Source organism: Paramormyrops kingsleyae, chromosome 19, assembly GCF_048594095.1.
Source record: "Paramormyrops kingsleyae isolate MSU_618 chromosome 19, PKINGS_0.4, whole genome shotgun sequence".
Classification (NCBI taxonomy): Eukaryota; Metazoa; Chordata; class Actinopteri; order Osteoglossiformes; family Mormyridae; genus Paramormyrops; species Paramormyrops kingsleyae.
The window spans coordinates 10,294,504-10,321,170 of NC_132815.1; the positions used below are offsets into that span (position 1 = coordinate 10,294,504).

General features: G+C 47.2%; 1 protein-coding gene across 3 annotated transcripts in view; it reads left to right on the plus strand.

Moving 5' to 3' along the window:
- The window catches only part of nbas (NBAS subunit of NRZ tethering complex), a 128,406-nt gene that overhangs the window by 50,288 nt on the left and 51,451 nt on the right, over positions 1-26,667 (plus strand). For 2 of the 3 annotated variants that reach the window (XM_072702986.1, XM_072702988.1), the window contains 10 exons: positions 4,620-4,732; positions 6,619-6,732; positions 8,400-8,513; positions 11,089-11,246; positions 13,628-13,723; positions 14,984-15,154; positions 16,085-16,201; positions 16,804-16,927; positions 22,604-22,680; positions 24,865-25,002. In XM_072702986.1, the coding sequence (XP_072559087.1) occupies positions 4,620-4,732; positions 6,619-6,732; positions 8,400-8,513; positions 11,089-11,246; positions 13,628-13,723; positions 14,984-15,154; positions 16,085-16,201; positions 16,804-16,927; positions 22,604-22,680; positions 24,865-25,002 (1,222 nt within the window). The remainder of the gene's footprint in view (positions 1-4,619; positions 4,733-6,618; positions 6,733-8,399; positions 8,514-11,088; positions 11,247-13,627; positions 13,724-14,983; positions 15,155-16,084; positions 16,202-16,803; positions 16,928-22,603; positions 22,681-24,864; positions 25,003-26,667) is intronic. The other variant, XM_072702987.1, reaches the window with a different exon arrangement.

A 26,667-nucleotide genomic window follows, 5' to 3' on the forward strand; every position in this document is an offset into this window, starting at 1 on the left:
CAGAAGCAGCGTTTACCCAGTTAATCTCTTGATATGTGGGGAAAGGCTCTGGAAACTAATTATGTTGTCTTTAATTTCGGAAAGCTAATTGAATTTTTATCTCCGACGTGGTTATCAAGAGTTACCGCGGGTCGTTTTACATGCGTCCTCTTTTGTGTGTCCCGCAGAAGTACTACGGGGGGGGGGGACTGTGAGAGGGATGTCAGCAAATCTCCTTCTTCTCCAGTAACATCTGATCGATCAATTTTTCATAGAGCAAAAGCTTCATTTGCTCTCCCTACCCATCATCGAGGCCTGATATTGGTAGTGTGCTGTATTTCTCTACAGTGTTAAAATGTACTTTAAAGATGTTAGTCTGCTTCCGTCTTTTGGAATTTCCAAGTACTACTCCACAGACTTTTTTGACCATTTTAATCCAGCACGTACCAGCTAGCAGCATAGATTCCTGGAGGTTGTTCCCCTGCAAATCGTTCCGCTTTCATGCTGATCTTTCCCTTGTGCCCAGGATGGACTGCGGGTTCAGCTTGTGCCTGTGCAGGATAAGGCCGTCAGGGCTGCTCTGACTGTGACCTTGTGTTCAGAACAGCAGGCTTGGACCATGGTTTTAACTCGCATTTACATTTATTTAGCAAAGTAGAAGTGAGGCAGTACTTTCCAAGCCTACAGCTGTCAAGGAGTCAACTAGGCATAAGTGCAGCTAGGCTGAGCGTCCAATGAATGCCCAGGTACAAGTGCAGCTAGGCTGAGGGTCCAATGAATGCCCAGGTACAAGTGCAGCTAGGCTGAGGGTCCAATGAATGCCCAGGTACAGTACAAGTGCAGCTAGGCTGAGGGTCTAATGAATGCCCAGGTACAAGTGTAAGCAGGATTGGAGCAAGAGTTACACAATGCCTTTCAAACCTAACAAGACGACTATTGAAATCAAATAGACAAAGTACAACAGAGCATCTAGGGGAACATCGGAGACAAGCAAAGGACAATGGAGGGATGTAGACTAGTGGGGGTTTTCCTGGAGGCTTTTCATTAAGTTTGAGAGGGAAACTAATGGCCAGATGTGGTACTGCAGCTGATTCTGTCATTGGGGATCCACACATGAGAAGTGTCTGTGTTGAATCTTCTCACATGGTGTCGGGATCTCCAAGCAGCGTTCGTTTGCTGAGCGAAGAGACTGAGATGGGCTCTAGTTCTCCAGCAGCATCTTGATGGAAATAGGTACCTGGCCTTTAATGGATATGGAAGCCAAGCACCAAGCACTTGAACTTGATGCGAGCTCCAAGAGGGAGCCAGTGATGAGATTGAAGGAGGTGCATTACATGGGTGCATTTTGCTGATTGATTCCACACGTCCTGCTGCATTTCCTGTCATCTGTAGTAGGTTGACAGCACAAGCTGATAATCCTGTATGTGAAGAGTTGTAGTAACGTAGTCATGTGAAGTTATGAGACTAGAAGCTGGGTTGCTTACTCAGACAAATAAAGGCTAATCTTAATGATGATATACAGGGTAAATCTGTAAGATCTGCATGGTCAGCAAAGGATAGCTGGTCATTTATCATCACCCCTAGGTTTCTGGTGGAGACAGTTTAGATCAGGGGTCTCCAACTCCGGTCCTGGAGAGCTACTATCCAGTAGGTTTTCTGTCCCACTTGGCTTCCGATGAGCCACACCTGCTCCTGCTTTTTACCTGAGAACAGGTGTGGCTCATCAGAAGCCGGGTATGATAGAAAACCTACTGGACGGTAGCTCTCCAGGACCGGAGTTGGAGACCCCTGGTTTAGATGATTCAGGCTGTACAATGATGTCATGGTGGATGGTAGACAGGAGAGGATCTAGGACTTGAAAAAGCCAGTGACTTGATTGAGGACAGCACTTTCAAGTGTTTGAGACAGTGTTTCCCAATCCCGTCCTCGTGGACCCACAGACTATCCAGGTTTTTGCTCCTACCGGGAGCTGGGATGGAGCAAAAATATGTATTGTCTCACTGGGAGCTCGGAGGGAGCAAAAACAGATCGACTGTGGGTCTCCGAGGACCAGATTGGGAAACACTGGTTTAAGACATTAATGAGTGGAGATTGACCTCTTGATGGTTTTCAGTTTGTTGTTGGTCAAGAGTGGACTTTTATTTATTTATTTATTTATTTATTTATTTTTACCAGCGGGGTTACATGTGCTTGCTTAAATGTAGTCGGGAGTGACTGAGCTTTGAAGGAGGTTGTGTGAGTGGCGGGTGCAGAAAACTGGCTGCTGCTAGCTGTCACCTCATGGAAAAGTGTAGCAAAGGCATCAGCCATCAGATTGGTGGGTTGGGGGGAGTTGGAGGGTGGAGCTGGATGTGAGCAGGTGCTTTAGAAAGTAGAGAGATGATAGAAGGGATTGGTACTCAGCCAGAACCATGGGACATCTTATCATCTGCCATTTCCTCTCGGCTATCCGTCGCTTTGTCGCCTAGGTCATACCGGAGAGCCTGGGGTGAGAGTGTTGCGAGCTTGCTGGTCTGGAGGACAGGGTGGCCCATGTACGAGTGTTCTCAGTGTGGATCCCGGTCTCTGTCAGAGCCCTGACATGAAGTGCAGTCGGAACCAGACACGAGTTCCAATGTGTGCTGAAGAGTGCTCGACCATCCAGCTACTACTCGCTGAGAAGGAGAGAACAAAAAGCTTGAGGTTCTGTAAGAGGAGCGGCAGGTAGAGTGTGAGCTACGTCGGGAAAATAACATGATGAAGAGCCCAGCACCTCTCTGGACTCACTGTGCCTCTAGGGTCACGTGCCTTAGCTCGCTGCTTCAGTGATTGCATCTCTGCATGGTACTGAACGTGTACAGAAAGAGCAGAAACATTAGGGGCCATTTCAAGCGGATCTCGCTGATCCGGCAAACAACCAGTATATACAGCCTTGATGTTAACTCAGTATGTTGTGAGTAAAAAACAGGACACAAGAGGTCCCCAGCTTACACGGGGGCTAAAATGCAAACAGTTTGAGCTTTGGGTCTAATGCTTCAAAATACAGTTGACTGCACCCAGTATAGGTGCTGAAGTGATGGTGTCCATTTTACCGATACATATGATTGAAACTTTTACCAAAGAATTTCAGCATAAGCTCGTTCTTCAAAGTTAAAACAGCAATGTCCCTTCTGGGGCTTTCATTCTTTATTTCTTTATTGTTTGGTACTTAATACAGCGTTTTCCTGGATGCGGGGATGGTGGCCATTCAGTAAATTACAGGTTACGGCGGGTAGTTAAATGTTCGTGTCTTAGGAGATCTGGAATTTTCTGATCTCTGGAATTTCATATATTTCGGTGTGTTTTTGTTCGTCATTCACTTCACTGTAACTCCCGAGTTTGACAGCCTCGGAGGTGCGTTTCCCGTGGGGCGAAGTTGCTCAGATGATGTCGTTAGTTATCGCCTTTTACTTCTCATTTGCATAAATTTTGAAGCAATTTCCAGGAGGGAAGCGGTACACTCTAAATAATTCACGTCACTGTGACACCCCCTTTCCGTCTTTTGTACAAATCCATTTTAACGAGTAAGTGCACATCAATCCCCCGGCTAGGGTGTGAAATGAATTGTAAGTGCATATCTTTCCCTTCGGTTCGCAAACAGCCTCCACTTTTTCCTTGATTCTTTTGCTTTTGCTGTTTTATTCCTCCTTTGATAGGAATCACAGCCCCCCCCTTTTGGTGACAGCCTGCCAATTTAAATTTGGAACAGTTAAGGTTTCTGGTTGTTCGTCTCTCCTTTCCCCGCCTATAGCGAAGTCCCCAAAGTCTACCTGAGCAATTTATTATCGCTTCCTTCTCGCTATTGTATTTATTGTAAACAACATTATAACAAATTCAGTATTTGTGTGCTTGCATGTAAAATACAAGTGGATGACCCTTGTGAGCTGTGCTGAATGAAATCGGATGTGAAGTTTGCACTGTTTGTGCGACGGGCTTTGACAGTAACTTGTTTTGCATTATGAACGAACGGTCAGTGGTAAACCTTGTTAAACCATGCCAAATCTGGCAGCTGATCTCAAACACAAGTGATAGGTCTCTAAGATTTAGCCATGGAGGCTCACGTATTGGGTACTGGGTACTGTATTGCCTTGCAGTCTTTGTTGAACACAATGGACAGACAATGGGAATTTTATTTTTAACGTCATCGTTTAGACCTCCTCACTCTGTGGGTGTAATCGTCTCATGAGGCAAAGAGTGACACCCAGTGTCTGGGAGGACTCAAAGTAGAGTTCCCAGCTGTAATCAGCCTATGAGGTGGTCATTTACCTTGATTTATTTAGCAATGAGCTATAAACTAGCGGATCCAAAGCAATGTATAATTGAAGAAGTGGGGTCAGACACAATTAGGCTTAAGGGCCTTGCTCAAGGACCCAACAGTGAAATCACTCTATCGACCATGAGATTTGAACTTGCAACCTTCTAGTCAATGAATCAGCAGACTAACCCACTGAGCCACACTCCACCCCCCCCTGGTCACACAGGAGGGTGTCATTAGTCAAATGACTGGGTCATTAGTCAAAAATATGTTAGTCTCTCTGTAGCTAACGGCTAACCTGAAATGGCAAGAGTGTGCTTAACAACACTGATTTGAAAATGTTTTGTTTTTTTGCTCATTCATCTAGGGCCTGTTTACAGCTGATCAGTGATTGCCCGCCTCTCATCCAGGAAGAGTTGGACTTGATCAGAGCCCTCAGCCAGCTGGAGGACTTTGATGTGAAAATACTCCCCTTGCAAGGTATGCCGAGAGTTGACCTTGATTTGTTGGAGTTTGGGGCAAGGAACGGTGTTGATGTAGACAGAGGGGTTTCGCGATGTCGGGGAGCTGAATTCTACTCTTCCTGTCATCACACTTCAGAATGATGCATTTTACTAGTGAAAAGCTGAGTAGAGTATGCTGAGAGTTAGTCATCGTGTATGTCCGGCGGGGAACTGGAAGTAAAATTAATTGCCTCAATTTCCAGCCTTGAGGTATGGTTAATCTTCAGCCCGGCTTGCTCCTAGCATAGGGCAATCGAGAGGATTATAGTAGCTATTTCAGAATGAGCACCATCAAATTCAGAGTCACCTGGAGATCCGCACATCAGACGGACGGTCCCTTGCCAGTTTCGTCTTGGGGCTTTCTGCTTCCTCTCGTGACGGTGCTCATGGATCCCTGCAAACGCCTGTATCTGAAATGGCTTTCTTCCATTACTGTTGTATAGCCTGCAGGTTAACGCCTGCGTTGTTAGAGTTGGGGTCGCTACTGGAATCTCTGCATGCTGCATCGGCAATCTTAGCGTTTGCATTGCACTGCCAGAAAAGCTCCTTGTCAGTCTGCATGTTTACATGAAAACTCAATCCTTGCTAATACTGAAGCCCAGTATAACTGTCCAAGAATGACAGGAGGTTAGCATCTGTCTTTTCCACTATCGACTCGTGAGAGTCACGCTTACAAGTGCAGAGCGTGACTCTGCGTTTCAGTCCGTTCTGGGCTTTCGCCGGATTTTCTGTGTTAATTCACCTTAATAGCAGAAGCTGTGCTCTGGGTAGCCGCCTCCTCGTTGAAATCCTTGGGCTCCCTGGTTCATCCCCCTGGAACCAGCTCGGAGCAGCAGGCACATTTGACGGAATAACCTGGCATGGCTGCACGCAGCAATAGCAGCATCTCTATCCAAGAACCTTACCTGTTTTCGCCAACCTTGTTAGCACCCTGTAGATGATTGACGTGCCTATTCTGTGTCGGTGCTGATGGAAGCTCATGTGGCATCCTAGGCTAGCTTCACCGCCTGCCCTCCATGCCACCTAATGGGCTGACTGGCGCCAGTGTGAGTTATGAGGCATGTGTAAATGGCATTTGGCTGCCAGCAGCCGTCTGGAGGACCATGAGCCTCAAAAAGCGCCAATCTTCTTATCCCTGATGGAACAGGATGACCCTCCACTCCAACCCGGCCTCTGTAAACACGATAATGGATAAATTTGAAGTGTCCCACCAGCCTTCAACCTCCTGGGTGTTATGAGGGAGAGGGCAGATAGGGCATGTCAGAAATACCCCCCCCCCCCACCGCCACCTTGGGATGATTCTGTAAATGTCCGATGCCAGAATACCGCCAGTGAGTATTCAACCAAAGGCCCACGCTGGAAATGCCTGAGAAGTGTAATATACCCCCCCCCCCGCCCCCCCCCCATGACAAATCAGCAGTCGCTGGGTAACAGATGGCTTTGCGAGATTAGGTGTTTGAAACAATATAACAGACCTCGAGTCCCAAATGGCGATGGAGCGGGAGCTGCGGCTTGTTTAATACAGAGCGTATTCTAATGTAGGAAACTGCAGACTCTACACTTTTTATAAATGCTTTTTTTGGGGAGGGGAGGTATCTCCGTTTATTTGTTTATTTATTTAAAACAATAGCTTTTGACGCGCCCCGATAATGACTGATTGTGCCGTAATTTGCTGCATCGTCCCTGAGGTATTCCTGACAGTTTTCCAGGGAAGAGTTGCACACTGATGCAGTATAAATATCATTATGGTTCTATGTGTAAACATGCCCGGGGGGGGGTTGGCGGCCTGCCCGGCCTGGGGAAGGGCGTGAGCGGCGCGTTCCGCCCCCGTGGGGAGCCTGACCTCCACCCCTCCCTGTCCAGTCCGCCTGCGGTCCGACCGGCTGACTGTCATCCAGGAGTGCATCGCCCAGTGCCCCACGGCCTACAAACAAGCCTCGCTGCTGCTGGACCTGGCTGGCTTGCTGCGGGTGGCAGGTGAGATGGGCGCACGTTCATTATTAATTATGCGGTATTAATTCCCCTGCTCTCTTGCTAAGCGTCTAGGGGCCCATTGGTGTCTGGGAACCCCCCCAGCGGAACAAACCAGACCTTCCTGTTCGTGTGAAAACAGCACTTCTTCTGGAATGTGTATGCTTCACTTTTTTTCTCTCATAGAGCTAAAAAAAATCTTTTCTGGGGGATTGTTAAAGCGCACACAGCCTAAAGCAAGACTTTTTCTTTACTTTTTTCCCCCCATTCTCCCCCTCTCTCCCTCCCTCGCTCTCTCCCAGCACTGTTGTGTGGCTATCTGGCTGTTGCAGCACTGGCCCCCAGAGGGGTGGGTGTTTAAACAGGCTTGAGTGAGTCTACCAGCAGATCGCGGCCATCAGCAGCCTCCTCTGCTGCGCTCCCTCCATGCTTATTACGTAGCACATCCTTATTCAGTTATTCTGTTATTCAGTTGCTGGGCAGATGTTCTGCTCTTGAGTGACACGTGCTGCCACATAATACACAAGAATGCTTTGTTGCCACGGTTGAAATTAACAAATTTGATTAAAGGTGCTGGAGCTCCCCCTATCTGTCACCCTGGGGACTTGAACCTGCAGCTTCCGACCCCTGCCACCTGCTACCCAGCTTCTCCATATGACTACATATGATGGTTTTGTGCTGCAGAACCAGTTCTAGTTTATCATTTTTGATTTACGTTTGTACTGGCTGGTAGATTTGACCAGCATTGCTACATACAACAAGCTAACAGGGTAGACTAGTAAGGTTTTTTCTGCTTCCGGTATTTAGGTAATCTCCTTTATGTGTCCTGGCTCTGCTAAAATGGTGTACATGTGCACGTATTTAAATCTGTTTCATTCATTCATTCAGTCAGTCAGTCAGTCAGTCACGCCTGTGCTATCTGCAGTGACAGATTCTCTGCAGACTCTAATGGCTGGTCTGATCTTCTGTGTTCTCTGTGTCCTAAATGCCCTGCTTTTCATCTCGCTGCCTCGCCCTCTGGGCCCAAAGGAAAGCATGTCCCGTTTCCTCCGCTGGCGTTCGTGCATATCAGTCCGTCCCTACTTTCACACAAAAGACGGACCGGCCTTCCGTGGCTCTTGGCCCGGAGTGTGGAGCCGCGGGGATGGGAGGCCCGCAGTGCGGAGGGCCCCTCCATCCCCGACGCGCGGGGCCTGTAGCCGCATTAGCGCTCTTATCACTGGTTAGCTGCCATCAGGTTCCTAATGTCCTCTTCCTGCTCTGCGTATGTGCGGCTTCATGATACGACGAGGGGAGCCGGGTGCCGAGGAATCGAGCCGCCCAAAGCCGCAGCACGATTATTTTTATGCTATTATGTAATCTTGTTTTAAGACCTTTGTGAAAAGGTTTCTTTGGAAGGCAACTAATTTTTTTTTTGATGTATGAGAATTGCTGTTTCGATGCGAGTTATATATCTAAACCCAGTTTGTGTTTGATTTAACTTATTTTCTGTCTCTGACACCCCTGCTGTACCTCCTCCAGATGCAGTGTAAATACAGTGCAACCTCAGCCACCCACTTCCAAGCAAACAGACTCCCAGCTAAGCTGGCTCTCCAAGCCCCACCCCCGCCCCCCCCATCTGTGTCCTTGCCTTGTCCTGGTCGTCTCATGTGTCTCCCCCCCCCCCCCCCCAGGTGAGGACGAGCCCAAACGCAGGGGCCAGGTGTTGACCCTGCTGGCGGAGCAGGCCCTTCAGTGCCATGACTACAAAGTCGCCTACATCCACTGCCAGGACCTCATGGCCACAGGTACCAAGGCAGCCAATCGGAGGTCTGTTGCCGGGCAGCCTGGCGGAAGACAGTGATGCAGGGCAGGCGTTTAGCACTTTACAATCTTACCTTTTTTCAGGTCCCCACAAAGATCTGTGAATGCAATCAAAAAACTAAAAATGCCAAAGTCTCGTGTTTTGTTTGGTTACTTATGGTTAAGGTTAGGGCTGGGTAGGGGGTTATGGTCGTCATGTTGGGATTAGAGTTTTCCCCATAGAAATGAATGGAGAGTCCCCACAAAGATATAATTGCAAACCTGTGTGTGTGTGCTGATCACTGCCCCCCCCCCCCCCAATTCTGACCCAGTTTCTTAATCCCTTTGTTGAATTTTTAATTATTATTAATGCATGTGAAAGGCATTCCTTCCCTCTGCCTGATTCTCGCTCCATTCCTCCAGGTTGTGTTCGTACCTGTAATGCTGCATCTCTGCTGTCTATGCGCCTGACAGATCTCGTCTTAATTACAGCTCTGATGAATCCAATTTGACCATTTGGGAGCGAGCTGGGGTGGGGGGAGGGGGGGTCATCCCTGCCTCCTGACATCACCTGGAGTGGTCGCTGCGGTTGACCGGGAACCAAACAGGCCCATCTCCCCCTGCTGGCTCTTCCCTCATGCGGAAAACGGGGACACAGATTCCCCAGTTTATTTTGTAATCATGAGACATATTTAGTGGCATCCGAACAGCTTGTGCTCCCTGCCTCAGAGGCAGACGAGTGGTGGTGGTGGGGGCAGGGGGGGGCAATAAACAATTTTAAACCAAAATGCACGTGTGGAGAAAAGAGCCTGACGCTCAGAAATAGTTTGTCTGCCGTGGCAATCTGCAGAGCCCGGAGCACTCCCGTCTCAATGGTGAGGCTCTGCACCAACACACTAATGGCCTGTGAGCTCCGACACACGTGCCATGGCCAGATACCATTCATGCTCTCTGATTTCACTTAACTTTTCCTTACTCTCTTAACTATCCTGGGCGGCTGGGACCCGGGGTGCTTAAACTCCTGCATTAAATTGCAAAATGCTGCTCTAATTACCGCCTAGACATGCTGAAGAAGAAAAGGTTTATGCAATAAAGGCTTGCTCAATAAAGGTGTCTTTTAATTTGGAAGCATAATCTCTATCTTTAAAAATCAGCAGCTTGTGGACTGAATCACATAAAGCTCCCCCACCCCTCCCCAAAACTGCTCGTCCGTTACGTGCGAGGCCGGAGGCGAATGCTATCGCATATCAGCTGAATTAAAATGCCATGTGCCACACACAGCCCCGTGTCTGTCAGAAACAGTTATCGGTGTTTGTAGTGCTTGGGCCGTAAAAGCCGCGTGCCATAATCGCTTAACGAGCGACTGTCTTTCATATTCAAATGCTGAAAGACACGGGTTGGCCTGACCAAACAGCATTAAAACTCATGGATTATTGGTCCCCTGTCTGTTAAAATAAGCCTAAAATTCAGCACGACACCCTGCTTGCATTCGCATAAGTGGAGGCTCTGTTTTTCCTTTGGTTCGCGTCCTGCGGTTAAATTATCATGACGCTTTCAGTCATTAGTCTTTGATTCCTGTGTGTGTTAATGCATTCTCTGGTGAGAGGTCAGAGACGTGCCTTTGGAACTTATAAGGCCAAGGGAACAGGAGTGTGACCTGAATCGGGTTTTGTGTTGGCGCTTTGGCTCCCAGGATTGTTCGGAGAAGTATGACTGCCTGCTGAGTGAACCTGTTTGTTTCAACGTGAAGTGTGCATTAGTAAGCTTAAATGAATGACTCACGGTGTACTCTAAGGCTGTATAATGGCTGTCAATACTGTGACATTCTGCAATTTGAGGCTCTCAGGGATAGAGTTCAGCTCCCAGAAGGTTGCTTTTTCAAATCCCATGGCCGGCATGCTGGCTGACCCTAACCCTGTGACCCAAAAATCTTGTTCTCACCTGTATTTGTGTGTCTGTGTGTCTCATGGAGAGCAAGATGGGGCTTTTGTGATGCGGAAAGGGTGGTTTTGGAGATTGTACTGGTCAGGTGATTATGATGTCACAATGCGGGGTCAGATTGGGTACATTTCATACATATATATACGATAATATTCAGTATAATATTTGAAATATTCCAGACATAGTATGTTCGCACAAATTTACACATATCCCCGAAAACATCAGGACACAGATTGTGAGCTAATGAATGTTGTAGAGGTAACATGAGGGGAGCAAACAATCCGGATGAAATTTACCACTTATTTAGGTTTTTCTGCCGATTTTTAAAAAATTATTTATTTTTTTTTTATTATTTTTTCTAATGCCATACGTCTTCCCCAGCTGTTATGGGAGTTTGGGGACACGCAGCATTAACAGCGTGTTTTTTTTATTGCATTTATTTTTTCTTGTTTTGCTTCTTTAACTTTATCTTATTGAAGAAGCTTACTTTCATGGTCAGGTATTGTAAATATTTCCTCCTTGTTCAATGGTAGCAGGTGATGATTTCCTAAGTGAGTAGCGGACCTGAGTGTTTGGCTTAGAAGCTATAATGCGTACTATCCCTCCCTCGGATGATTTTGACCCCCCCCCCCCCAATAGGTTACGCCCCAGGATGGCACGTTTGCAGCCAGCTCGGCGAGCGCGAGGCCTACCGTGACCTGACAGCACGCCGTGAGCTCATGGCTTTCGCCCTCACGCACTGTCCCCCCGTGCAAATCCAGGCCCTGCTGGCGGCCAGCAGCTTCCTGCATACCCAGGTAAGCCCTCCAGGGGGCACTCTCTCCACTCTCAGCTTAGCTGATCTATTAATCCAGGGTGACCCACGACCCGCATTATTTACCCAGTTATCTCTGGTTCCATAGGTCTCTAGATCAAAACAGTGCTGCCGTACTCTCTATCTATATTGTCCAGCTTTTCACTGAACCGATTAAGAGTTTACCTTTGCTTGGGGGTGCTGCAAGGGGGACCTCAATGTACGACTGCTCGGTTCTTTAGCAATGACAGCGGAGGTGTGTAGAACACTCTGCTGTGCTGCTGTTTCAGGATTTAAAATATCACTTGTTGTATTGGCTTGTCAGGGTCTCCCCCTTTATCCCCCCCTTTCACAAACATGGGTCAGCGCCATTCTTGGGAATGTCGTTCAATGGTGCGGTAAAAGTTCACTTCCTGTATCTTCAGCTTCCAGCCTTTTCGGTCCCCCTGGGTGTTTTAAGGACACCACCACCCTCGAGGAACAGCCTGTCCCCGAATCTGCCTGTCAGAAAGGATACTCTTGAATAGCTGAGCCAGAGCACTCAGCTTGTATTGAAAAACATTTCATTACGGCGTCTCTGTGTGCCGTAGTGATGGGTTACCGCTGTATGTTATCTCTGTAGGCCGTGCGGTCGGCCTATGCATGCGCTATAAGCACGGTCCGTGAACATGCGGTGTCCTTGTGCATTACGGTTATTGGCTGCCGGGGAGAAGGAGCATGCATTGAAAATGAGCGTCTCTAGCTCAGGTGCCAGTCTGGCACCAATCCTGGTGGTCCATCTAACCGCTGATCGGTTGTGCCACGCTGTCAGGGTTCAGTCAGCCATTTGTGTCCTGCATGGCAGGAGGCTGTCAGGTGACTTGGAAAACCAGGACAGTTATGAGAGAAGCACCTTGTGGCAGGTGTTTCCGCTCGGAAAGGCCATTACCTACCGGGGACTGGATCAGCTTGGTCTGGGCGACATATCAAACATACGTCCCGGGCGTCCATGGTGTTTGCACGGGTAATTTACAGTTTGCCGCCATGCTTCTTCGTGTCCGGTTTAAAAACGTGCAGTAGGCTATACGCAACCTTATGGCAGCCCCACGTATATATATATGTGTACGTTCAGTGTCAGCCGGCGAGGCTACGGAGGTTCCCTCCATCGGCGGCAGCCGCTGTGCAGGATTCAGAACCTGAACAGTGCATGTCGGAGGTGCTAAGACCCAGCGACGGCGTCCCTGGCAGAAGAACGCGGGGGGTCGCTGCTTTTATGGCGGAGAGCAGAATCAGGCGGGCTCCCAACGGGGTCTCGCGGAGTGTCACAGCACCCGGTGTACTGGAGCAGAGCTCAGAGAGAACACCTCCTCCCCCCTTTGTGATCGTGTGAATAAGAGTGTCAAAATGTGTGAGCTAGTCCCACGTGCGGGAAAACAAACTGTACACTGAACGATAGTTATTTATAAATTGCATTTTACTTTTTTTTTTTGGTTTATTGATGCAATGAATGTTTTCTTTAGCTTAAGGATCGTAAAGGAGGCCTTTACTGCACTCAGTGCTGTGTGTGCGTGCATATATAATATAAATAATGTGAAGTCGGGCTTCTCTCACGTCCCGCTGTCCCTGAACGCCGGCCTCTTGCATTAGGAGGTTAATGTAATCGGCATGCGCCGTCGTCATCCGATTCACCACTTAATGAGAGCCGGCACCGTCGGTCGCGGGTCCTGCCTATCCCACGGCATTCTGCACATCCATTCCTCCGGCGCCACCTGTGCTCAGTAGAGCCCTTCTGCAGCCTTTGGGGAGACTGGGCTCTGTCATGTCAATGCAACACCCCCCCCCCCCCATTAAAAGCACAACATCAAGTTTGTGAGGCTGCTTGTGGCTCAGATCTATTATGGCATTTATTTACTTACCCTTGTGGGTTTTAGTGGGTTTTCGCATCCAAGGCCACTTGCCGATCTAACGGCAGGTGTGAGGAGGTGCAGAGGTCCCGGCTGTCTGTATCCTGTCAGGCCCACTTTCTTTCTGACGTCCCCCCCCCCACCACCCCCCATGCATCCTCTGCATTGCTCACCGATTCCGCTCCCAGTCCGCCAGCGGGTCGTCGTTACCGCCGCTGCCTGCCAGCCGCTAACAGCAGCTTCGTTACTCTGTCTCCGTCCGTCTGCTGACACCACCGCTCGCGGTTCGCTCTCCTCGTCACATGACACGTAGGCCTCTGCCTGTCAGTCAGCTGTCACAGAATTCAGCTCTTCAAGATCTGATTTTTTTTTTTTAATAATGTTTTTATATGTAGACTTTTGGAAATCGACATTCCCCGGAATTGTGAGTACTTTTACCTGATGAATGTTAGTTCTTTAGGAATGTCTCTCTAAAATGGGTGTCCCCCCCCCCCCCCCCCAGATCCTCTACCAGGCTGTGAATTACCAGATTGACCCGCACGGCAACGGGCCACACGGTCCTGGCCCGGCCCTGGAGCCACCCACCGAACGCCAACAGGTATGTGGAGCCGGCCAGCATCCGGCTCTTGGCCACTCGGGGGGGGTTACGACCGGCCGTCTCACCTGCTGCGGTGGCGTCATGCGTAAATGTCAGCGCGCGGTTATTTATCTAGGCTTGTCACACCTGCTACAAGACTCTGTGACTTCACGTTTTATATGTATAAAATAGCTATAACCATCATGTTATATATTTTATTCAAATCACGTTTTCTTTCATTACTGTGACCATGTGAGATGGGATACATTGAGAATTGGGCTAGTTAATTAACTGACGGGAATGAAGGTCAGGTTACCCCTGAGTCATCACCACACCTGCCGCGTAAAGCCCGTTTGCTAAGGGGCCCCGTGTGACACCTGGGCCAGGCCCAGGTTCCGCCTTTTTATTTTCGTTTCATGTTTGTTTGCATGCTGGGGATTCCCCCGTACCATGGCTTCGCACTGAGCAGGAACGTTCTGCCCTCTGCAGTTGCCCGCACAGACTGATTGGCCACTTACTTATATTTTTTTATATATTCGCTGGAAAGATTCCCACCAAATTACAAATAATGGTGGATACTTATCAGAAGCCCGTGAAACCATTTGTCGCAGGCGAAATGTTGTTATTGCAATTTGTTTTGTCTCCTAAGGGTAGATCCTGTTCAAACTGACACAGCAGTTTTCCTCTCCTATAATCATCTGAAACACTGAAACTATTATGGCAAGAACATTTAAACTGATTCACTTCTGAACCAGACAAAATAGAGGAGAGAGATACGGCCCTTTGCTGCAAAGCAACATGCTTCTGCCGCGTTCCGCGCTTCCGCTGGCATCGCGACATACAGCGGGAGACGATTATATTACTTTTTTCTGTACTGAATGATTTCTCTGTCTGGAACCATGCTGCTGTGTTTGAAACAGCGACCACATTCTGTGGGGGTGGCGTAATATCTGAGACGAGTAACGATACTGCAAATTTTAGCAAATCGCTAATGAATTTCTTATTCTTAACAGAATGGGTGAAAGCAGCTTTTTAAAATGGAACATTTTCGCTCAGTGTGGCAAAAGCCTAGCTGTGTAATTTGTGCCTGTTCCCAGTGTTTATTAACTGGAAGCTTGCTTGTCCTCTTTTAACCTTTCACGGTTTAACCCGAATGGGGTCTCAGCTTCCTGTGCTTGTGTGTCGGGACAGCCATTCCATGATGGGAGTCCTTTTCGCGGTAACAAGCAGCCCCTCGAAGGTAACGATTGGTGGGCGGGGGCGGGTCGTTGGCTCTCATAGGCCGACACGGTAGCTGCCGGCACGAGCCGCCACTCACAGCTGCTGCAGAGGAGCACCGCTAAGACCATGGAGGTCCTCTCGAACCCTGGACTGACCACCAAAGCCGTGCTGCAGGCTGTGGGCGACTCCCAGTGGTGGAGAACGTCCATCAGCTACCTGCGGCCCCTGCATGTAAGCATGCCTTCAACGTGTCTCTGATGTGTTCCAGTTGCTTTCACATGTTTGGCTTTCCTGAAAATGACAGCATTAGTACTTTCATCATGTCTGTCCATTTCATGCATGCTGTTGTTTGGTCAGAACAATTTCATACTCTGTACACAATGTAGCCATGACCGGCTTTAGGCTGCGGCTTGTCACTATGGCAACAGTTTGTCACGATTATAGTAAGACTGAATGCAGACATTTACTACCATATATAACATCTATATAACGTCACCGGCCGTCCTGTTAGTATGCAGTGCTGCTCCTGCTGTTAAATATATAGGCTTCTTGGCAGCAGTATTGGGAAGGGAGTTATATAGACATTAAATCTTATAGAGCAGTGTTTCCCAGTCAAGTCCTCCAGGACCCCCAGACAGTCCATGTTTTTGATCCCTCCCAGCTCACTGTCTGGCAGTGAACTGGGAGGGAGCAAAAACATGGACCGGCTGTGGGTCCCCGAGGACCAAATTGGGAAACACTGTTATAAAGTATACACACACACACACACACACACACACACTCACACACTCACTCAACGACACGTGGATCAGCGACACTAACCCAGAGGTCTGAACCAGCTTCAAGCATCACGAATCGCAGCCTCATTTACGCCCCAAGGCATGCCGTCATGTGACGGAGGTCCCAGGTGAGCGCTGTCTGCGAGCGGGCGTGTTCCGCTTAATGCTGTGCATGCCTAATTGGCTGCTGCTTTAGCTATTCCATTGTGCATCGTTGTGGAAAATTGATTCCAGCCCAGCCTTTAGTGTTTCTTCTGTCGTGGAAAAATAGAATTATAAAAGGGGCAAAAAAAAATATTTTTTTTTAATCCCTTAGAACTGATGCAATTGAGAGGAATGTGTGTGTTTATAAATATTTTAATGGCGCCTCACTTTTCTTCAGGGTCAGGGACCCGGCGACTCGGCGCTGAAGGCCTCGTCTGCAGAAAACGGAGATCTGGAAGGACAGGGCTGTCACCCGTTCTACGAGTCGCTGTTTGAGAGTCCCTACATCGACAAAGTAAGTAACAGGAGTGTGTGGTTGCTTTTTATTCACGTTGTTTGTATTTTTGAGAGTGGTGGCAATGTAAATTTTTAAGTTAGGATTTACAAGTAAGCTGCTCCCTAATAGGAGGCAATAATGTTTCAGTTTGATTTAAGGCATGAAATCCCTGGCAGATGCAATGCTGTTTAAAGGGCAGCACCGCAAGATTAACAATTGTAATATATGTAATATATATATTCATCTGAGTAGTTTGTCAGTCACCTGCTGTGTCTAAGGGGCTCATTCAGTTCATGTCTGTCCTGCAAATGACACATTGACATGAGGTAATCCCACCCCCCCCCCCCCATTTTAGTGGCAGTTATGTCAGGGAGGCAGGATTTAATCTCACATGCTTCATACCTTAGTACAAGCCAATCAGAGTAAGTGCCAAAGAAGGCGGAGTCAGCAGCATCCCTATGGGTTATACATTTCTGCCCAATAACATTCCCACTAATGAGTAACGTTACTCACATTACTATAATGTCAGAGTAAAGCTGTATTATTACAATGTATTACATCTGCCTTCTGTAGGGATACAGATATACATTAAATGTTAGCGCTGCCCTTGGTGTTTGCAGAATGAGGAAATGTACACGTCATATGATAGCGTTTCCACGGAGGACTTTGCCGAGGTTTTGCTGCGCACCGGGAAGCTGGCCGAAACGAAGAGCGAAGGAGAAGACGTGTTTCCTGCCACCGAAGGTAATGCAGCCCTAATTATCGTGTGTGGAGTGTTTTAAAAGGGAAGAGGATGTTGGGTACTTTCAGTCATCTGACCAGGCAGTTACAAGTGCGTCATTAATGGGGTTTGGTTACATTCAAAAAAACTGAAAAACATGTTATTAAATGCATTATTTCTAAAAGGATTGAGGCAGGAGTTATCTGTTCCATTTTCCCCACTTTTCTGGTGCTTCTATTAAGCAAATTCATCAAGTCTCCATCTGACATGCCAGATGGACCTTTTAGTAAAGCAATAATGAAAGATGGAGTATCGGGACGGCTGGACACTTGAGCGTAATGAAGAGAACAACAGGTGAGTCTCAGAGGAGACTGCATCCCGTAGGCCAATGATGATCTGGTAGATCAACAGGTGAGTCTCAGAGGAGACTGCCTCCTAAATGTCTATAATGACCTGGTATATCATCAGGTGAGTCTCAGAGGAGACTGCATCCCGTAGGCCAATGATGATCTGGTAGATCGACAGGTGAGTATCAGAGGAGACTGCCTCCTAAATGTCTATAATGACCTGGTATATCATCAGGTGAGTCTCAGAGGAGACTGCCTCCCAAATGTCTATAATGACTTCGTATATCATCAGGTGAGTCTCAGAGGAGACTGCCTCCTAAATGTCTATAATGACTTCGTATATCATCAGGTGAGTCTCAGAGGAGACTGCATCCCAAATGTCTATAATGACCTCGTATATCATCAGGTGAGTCTCAGAGGAGACTGAATCCCGTAGGGCAATGATGATCTGGTAGATCAACAGGTGAATCTCAGAGGAGACTGAATCCCGTAGGGCAATGATGATCTGGTAGATCAACAGGTGAGTCTCAGAGGAGACTGCCTCCTAAATGTCTATAATGACCTGGTATATCATCAGGTGAGTCTCAGAGGAGACTGCCTCCCAAATGTCTATAATGACCTGGTATATCATCAGGTGAGTCTCAGAGGAGACTGCATCCCGTAGGGCAATGATGATCTGGTAGATCAACAGGTGAGTCTCAGAGGAGACTGCCTCCTAAATGTCTATAATGACTTCGTATATCATCAGGTGAGTCTCAGAGGAGACTGCCTCCTAAATGTCTATAATGACTTCGTATATCATCAGGTGAGTCTCAGAGGAGACTGCATCCCAAATGTCTATAATGACCTCGTATATCATCAGGTGAGTCTCAGAGGAGACTGAATCCCGTAGGGCAATGATGATCTGGTAGATCAACAGGTGAATCTCAGAGGAGACTGCCTCCTAAATGTCTATAATGACTTTGTATATCATCAGGTGAGTCTCAGAGGAGACTGCCTCCTAAATGTCTATAATGACCTGGTATATCATCAGGTGAGTCTCAGAGGAGACTGCCTGCCAAATGTCTATAATGACCTGGTATATCATCAGGTGAGTCTCAGAGGAGACTGCATCCCAAATTTCTATAATGACCTGGTATATCATCAGGTGAGTCTCAGAGGAGACTGCATCCCAAATGTCTATAATGACCTGGTATATCATCAGGTGAGTCTCAGAGGAGACTGCATCCCGTAGGGCAATGATGATCTGGTAGATCAACAGGTGAGTCTCAGAGGAGACTGGCTCCTAAATGTCTATAATGACCTCGTATATCATCAGGTGAGTCTCAGAGGAGACTGCCTCCCAAATGTCTATAATGACCTCGTATATCATCAGGTGAGTCTCAGAGGAGACTGCATCCCATAGGGCAATGATGATCTGGTACAGTATATCATCAGGTGAGTCTCAGAGGAGACTGCATCCCAAATGTCTATAATGACCTCGTATATCATCAGGTGAGTCTCAGAGGAGACTGAATCCCGTAGGGCAATGATGATCTGGTAGATCAACAGGTGAGTCTCAGAGGAGACTGCCTCCTAAATGTCTATAATGACCTGGTATATCATCAGGTGAGTCTCAGAGGAGACTGCCTCCTAAATGTCTATAATGACCTGGTATATCATCAGGTGAGTCTCAGAGGAGACTGCCTCCTAAATGTCTATAATGACCTGGTATATCATCAGGTGAGTCTCAGAGGAGACTGCCTCCCAAATGTCTATAATGACCTGGTATATCATCAGGTGAGTCTCAGAGGAGACTGCATCCCGTAGGGCAATGATGATCTGGTAGATCAATAGGTGAGTCTCAGAGGAGACTGCCTCCTAAATGTCTATAATGACTTCATATATCATCAGGTGAGTCTCAGAGGAGACTGCCTCCTAAATGTCTATAATGACCTGGTATATCATCAGGTGAGTCTCAGAGGAGACTGCATCCCGTAGGGCAATGATGATCTGGTAGATCAACAGGTGAGTCTCAGAGGAGACTGCCTCCTAAATGTCTATAATGACTTCGTATATCATCAGGTGAGTCTCAGAGGAGACTGCCTCCTAAATGTCTATAATGACCTGGTAGATCATCAGGTGAGTCTCAGAGGAGACTGCCTCCTAAATGTCTATAATGACCTCGTATATCATCAGGTGAGTCTCAGGAGCCAGGCCCCCGAGGGACAATAATGATCCAGTAGATCAACAGGTGAATGAAGGTTTTTTTTTTTTGGTGGTAGATTAAGCTATGCTGATCAAGACTAGGGGGACCAGATAATCCATGTCGGGGAGGACACATTGAGCTACTTCGGGTTTCAAACTGAAAGGCTCCTATGCTCGGCTAAATAGTTCAGCTCTTCTTGTGCTTTGACTGGTTTATTTCCTTGACTGAAAGACTCATCCAGCTATTTGACATCAGTATTAGTGACACATGCATGATTATAGGAGACTGACCAATCAGCACACAGCAAGAACTCAGTGCTCAAGTGAAATCCAGGTCCGTCTAATTGAAATGGTAATTTACAATTCCTGTCCTAGCTCAGAGTATCCTCCCTGACATGGATTATCTGGTCACCGTAGATCAAGACGCCTCCCTCGTCATTCTAGATTATTATAAAACACATATGTACACACACACACTTTCTCACTGAATATCACAGGAGTTTATCCAAATCCTCAGGATTAATGCGTCAGCTGTGAGGCTTAATATCCATGGTATGGAAGCATGCAGATTTAATGTTCTGTACAAGGCAAGGTCATGAGGCCCCACGCACGGATGATGCCTCAAATGAGTATCAGAACCACAGAAGGTGTTAAACCATGCACTTCACCTCTTTTCCTCCATTTATTTTATGCCTCTTCTATTTATATATTTTCGTTACCCTAAACAGTGCTCTGTAGCTGCAATGAAGTTTTGAAGGGATGAGACATCTTATCATAGCGTTTTAGCACCCTGTGCCATACTGAAGGCCCAGCACCTGCTGAGAAATGCCTGTAGAAGTGCCATTGTTTCCCAGTCTGGTCCTAGGTTTCCCACAGGTGGTCAATGTTTTTGCTCCTCCCGAGCACCCTACCAGTCAGTTGGGAGGGAGCAAAAACATGATCTGTCTGAGGCCCCGAGGACCAGATTGGGAAACACTGATGCAGAGCCGCCGCCCTAGATTCACCATAACGTCACCACATAAAGTGTATTCCGGTATTGCAGCACTTTGCTTTGTCACAGTTGGATAATTCCCCAGTCTGCACAGGCTTGCAAAGTAGGGTGAGCTTCTGTCCTCTTCAGCAGAGGGTGGGGAGGCCGTACACGTGCGCCAGTTCACCTTTCGGCTTTGCCTGTATGTAGGACACGTTTCATTTCGTAATGGATGACTGTTCGCTTTCTAATCGGAAACGGGCCCATTTAGAGCTGGAGCCCTAGTAGCCGTCCGCTTTTCTCTTTCTTTTCAGCAAAGATAAACGCAGTGTCATCCAAATAGAGGTCCGTTCTCCTCGAGAAGCTGTCACTTGCCAAAGTCATTAATCTGCACCACTGGGCCCCCCACTCAGGCTTTCTGTGGGCCTGTAATCATCCTCTGGTTTCTGGCAGCTTGCAAACCCCCCCCCCGACATACACACACACACACACACACACACACACACACACACACACACACACACACACGCGCACCTCGTCCCCTGCGATGGTGGCAGTCACACCCTTCCTCAGGCCTCACTGACGGTCCGGTTGAGGAGGACAGTGTGATTATGCAGTATGCATCCTGCTCTCAAGGTCTGTAGTCCTCATCTCCTAATGATGTGCTCCGGCGAAAGACATGTTTTATGCAAATGAGGCCTTGTATATCCCTTCCAGGCAACCGGAGAGGCCTTACTGGCTAGCTAAAATTAAATATGAGAGGGAATTCAACTCCTTTTTTTTTTTATAAAACACTGCACGTGCTGCAGTTTTTCACTTTACTCATTATACAGCCCAATTTTTCCACCAAAACCATTCAGGTTAATTACGTTACTCGAGGGTACAATAGCAGGACTCCTCTTGAGACTTGAACCGGTAGCCTTTCCATTCACTGCTATTATTATTTTATATATAAAAGCTTGCTCTCTGGTCCATATCTCACAGAAGCTTCAGAAATGGCTGCAAACTTCGTGCATTCAGAGCAAGTATCTGTCGCAACAGAGAAGGTCCCAATTTATATTAGAGGAAAGCTGTATGTCTTGATGATGCATGAATGGATGGTCAATATGAACGTCTGGAAGAATGCTCTCATATTGATTGGTTAATGTGAGCCTGTGCCTTTCTGGCAACAGTAAATAATCTGGGGTATTGTGATACAAGGGAGATGGTACCTAGTCAAATATCAAGACCAGTAGAGGAAGATGGATTTACCTAACTGGAAAATCGATGTAAATCCCCAGCTCACAATGCAGACCTATGGGGGTGGGGGCTGGGAAGGCAAGGCTTGAGTTTTATTTCAATCTGTACTTGACTTTTTAAGGCAACCTCTAGAATTTAGATTTGCCATCACATCAGAGGATTGATGAAGGACTGTTGTGACGGCACGTAGGACTTGCAGATGGATCACAGGAGGCCAAGGCCATCGCGTCACTGACCCAGTCGCTCCTCAAAGCCTTCACTTGACGCCTTTGCATGAGTTTCTCAAGCTGCCATTAGAAAGGAATTTGTATCTGATCGCGGTTTGCCTATATCTTCACGGCAACTGGAACACGGCGGGAAACGCAGAGGTTCTGCCGTGCAGACCCTGGGTCTCCTTCCCCGGAGTCCTGTAAGTCGACGGTGGAGTCAGTGTCTGACATTCTTTTTCACTGGTTGGTACTGAAGTGCGGGTGGAATAAGGAAGGATGAGGTAACATCCTAGCTGATGTTTCCAGGGAGGTTTTCAAGTATTATGGATCACTTAGCTTGAAAAGTTCAATCTGACAAGTCTTTCGATTAGAACGCATCTAATACTGGATTTATGATGTATGTTGTCTGCTTGTGTCTTGTGTACTTTTTTTGTAACATTGCGAGCATGTTTGTCATTGCGGGTATGTTTCTAACATTTTTAACCAACTTAATGGACATGTTTATATTTTTCAGTTCAAGGAAATCCGTGCAGGGAAAGCAAGAAATATTTTTAGGGTTATTGATGAAACGGACTGCCGGTTCGGTGTTTTGATAAGAACTGCGCTGAGACTCGTTGAGATGCTGGAGGCACCGCAGACGTCTTGGCTCGCCTGGTGCAGGCCATATGCCGCTGCTGCCTCCGCTCCTGCCTCTGCTGCTGCTTCGTGACGTTCACAGCATCGTTTTTTCCCCCCCCCCTGCCTCAGTTCTCCTCCAGCTGGCCGGCGATGCTCTACCCAAGGACACGATGCTGGCGTTGGCCTACCTGCTCGCCCTGCCTCAGGTACGATCTCTCTCTCTCTCTCCTAAGGAGAAAAGCAGCTCTGTGGGGTACAGTACTTGTTTTTGAGAAGAAGTGTACGATCTTAGTAACCTTGTCTGATTTGCAATCAGGCTGACACATTTCAGACAAAGTAGTGCGAGCTTCATAATCTTTATAACCCTGTTTTTGATATTGAGAGAACTGTTTACTTCAAGTTCACTATCTAGTACTATAAACATAATATATTTTAATAAAATAGTTGATAAGTAACCCCTTACAGGTCATTAACTGTCCTCTAACATCTGTATCTCAAATGATGGCATAAAACTCAAATGGAGGGGAGAATGATTACAGCGTGCTCTGTGCAGGTCTGGTTTCCAGAGCTTAAGAGAAATAAATGATCAAGATAATGGATCCAGTGTTTTTGCTGAAGTTTTTAAGCTGGTGGGTTTTTAGCACATTTCCTCAAACTAAGCACAGATGCCTAAGATTAACGTCTCTCATTGTCTTTAGAAATCTAAGCAGACTTATAAGCTCTACAACCAGTGGGGACTGCACTGAATTTTTTTTTCTGCTGCATCTATAAAATGCCACCTTGAATGTTGTCCTCAGTAAAACCTCTTGATTTAAAAAAAAAAAAAAAAAAAGGCTTCTTCCAAGTTCAGCCAAGTTGAACATATTTGAAGAAGAATACTCCACGCTGCTGTGGAAAATAGCAAACACTCTGATCACATTTTTAAGAGTTCATTGAACTCTGAAGTTGAGAACATACTGCCCTCTCGCCCCTGTGTCCAGAGTCCTCAGGCTGTGGCATTCCTGCCGAACATTAAAAAGGCAATTCACCCCAAAACAAAAAAAAAAAAAATACGACATGTTGCAGATATGCTGTAGGGCATGAAGTTAGTGCCCGGCCATTCGCGCTGCTGACAATGAGACCATAACTTCTGCACAGTTTTATGGTTGATGTGTGATGTTTGGTAGAAAGAAGCCGTATAGTAGAAGCCTCAAACTGCTATAAGGTCCGTGGATTATCTTGAGTAACCAGGTCATGATTTCTGATGAGTGACATTGCTGTTGAATTTTTCAAATGTATTTTTCTGGCACTTTAATTACCACAGAAAAAAATGCCATTATATTTGCAAGAAGACTGACAATTCTTCGGCCGATATCTCTGAAACTAGGCACCTGTCAACTCAACAATCTACATCAATGTTTCCCAGCCCAGTCCTCAGGAACCACTAGCCAGTTTGTTTTTGCTCCCTCCCAGCTCCCTGCCAGACAGTCCCAGAGCTGGGAGGGAGCAAAATCATGCACTGTCTGGGGATCCCGGAGGGCCGGGTTGAAAAACACTGATCTAGATAGATAAACAGCCCTACAGCATCTGAAACACTTTTTTTTTTTATTTTTTTTATTTGGGGTGAATTTTGCCTTTAAGCCTCCCTGCATTCCATCTTGGCTTGTGTTCCTACACACACACACACAAATAAAGCTGGGGAGTGCTCATTCATTTTCATTAGCAAACCATAATCCCAACAATGACAACCTTAACCCCTACCCAGCCCTAACCTTAACCAAACAAAAATACAAGACTTTTGACATTTTTAGTTATTTGACTGCAGTGACAGATTTTTGTCATATTGAATTTCCCCTTGTGGGGAACGAGAAAAATGGTCCCCACAATGTCAAAGTAATAGGTTTTTATCACTTTGTGGGGACATTTGGTCCCCACACTATAATATATACATAACCCGCACACATATACACACACACACATCTGCATACGTGTAGTGGTGTGGACACAGGATTCAAAATCATTGACTGAACAGTGTCATCACCGGATCCAGGGAAAAAAATGACATTACTGGGACCCCCGTGATACACAACCCCTCCCACCTGGGCTCTCTGCTGGAGCCCAGAATGCCTACCAAGTGTCCCCCCAAAATGGCGGACCTTGGCCTAATTGTTAACCACTAGTCAGAAACCTGAGCCGGCTTGTGCCACAGCCTGACGGAGCTACTTATGTTTACACGGTGGGGTTCCTGTGTCGGGCTCGCCGGAGGGGGTGGGGGCGTCATGGCCTTTCTCCTTCCCATGCCACTGAAGGGGAGAGTGATCACAGCTCTCTGTACCTGCCATCGGTGTAATTGCATCTCGCCGTTGCCGATGCCACTTGTCTCGAGAACACTAATTTATATTCTGATTTAGGTCCTGGACGCCAACAAGTGTTTTGAGAAGCTTCCTCCATCCGCACTATCGCTACAGCTGGCTGCTTATTATTACGCCTTGCAAATATATTCACGATTGGCTCCCTGCTTCAAGGACAAGTGTCACGCTCTGTACCGGGTGAGTGCCTGGCGTCCTGGGTAAATACCTTTTTTAAAGGTCTCGTTTTTTATGCTAACGTCATTGAAGGTTCACACCCCGTCCTCTCTTCTGAGGTCGAACTTTCGAAAGCGAACGATGGCCAAAGCTCCGATTCGGTTATTCTTTTACGTCATTTCCTTGTGCATCTTTGCCTGGAGATTCATTAAGGCTGATGTTCAACTTTTTAGCGGGATCCGATGGGAATGAAACGACATGGCGGAGCCTCTCAGGGGTCCGAGGTTAGATGGACATAGCGTACGGGAAAGATCGGTCTGTGACGTCGACGCAGGAAGCTAATAGGGTATGGCTGCTTTTCCAGCCTCTAATCGTAAGCTGGACTCATCATCGACTCCTCTAGGGTAACTGCTGCTGGAACGTCAGTTAAATGTCCATCTTTACATTTCAATCGACTTCCAAACAAAGTTCTTAGCAGGGATAAAATTTGTCCAGATGCTGTTTTTTAATGAAGTGGAGAAGGTTTTATCCCCAAGCCTCATTCCAAATTGCGATCTTAAATAAATCCTGCTTGTTTATAACCCTATCCCCAGTGCCCGCTTCGCAAAGGCTGAGCTGTTTCATTTTGCTGAGCTGGAGGGAGTCTGTAGGCCCGACTGGAACACGGGAACGTAGCGTCCGCAGAACAGAGGAACAAAGCCCCCAAAAGTTCCCCTGTCTCTCGCGCCTGTCTGCGGCTGCAGCCAACACCCAGTAGAACCGCCATCGCAAGTTGTTTGCAGAATGTCGCAGGAAATCGTGAAAGCAGGGAGGATCCTTGTCCCAGTGTCATATTGGGATCCTCCAGCCCCGTGATTTCAGCAGGCCCTGTTAGAGCAGGTCTACCGTCAGCTTGCTGCGCCGGTGATTAATACAACTTCAGCAGGTTCTCTTTTCTTCCAGTGCAGTGTTTGGATAGAAAATGTATATATTCAGTATGGAGGATCATATGTGTATGATTACTGTTCTTTTTTTGTTTTGAATATTCTCATGGCAGCATTTAACGTGAGGAGGTTTGGGAGGCATCAGCCCCCGTCTGGTGCCTCCAGAGCTGTGAATTGGCCACTGGGGCTCAGTACTCACGCACACGTCCTGTCCCCTGCCCCTATTCATGTCATCTGCTGTCGTACTCAGTGTTCTTCCCCTTCCCCCTAAGGAATCTTGGTGAGGAGTACTGGTGGGTGCATAGTGTACTGGCTTACCCATATTGTGCATTTGCAGACACTCAGCTACAATAATCATTAGCGCACACACATAGCTACAGCATACAGTGAGCATTAGCGCACACACATAGCTATAGCATACAGTGAGCATTAGCGCACACACATAGCTATAGCATACAGTGAGCATTAGGGCACACACATAGCTATAGCATACAGTGAGCATTAGCGCACACACATAGCTATAGCATACAGTGAGCATTAGCGCACACACATAGCTATAGCATACAGTGAGCATTAGCGCACACACATAGCTATAGCATACAGTGAGCATTAGCGCACACACATAGCTATAGCATACAGTGAGCATTAGTGCACACACATAGCTATAGCATACAGTGAGCATTAGTGCACACACATAGCTACAGCATATAGTGAGCGTTAGCGCACACACATAGCTACAGCATATAGTGAGCGTTAGCGCACATGT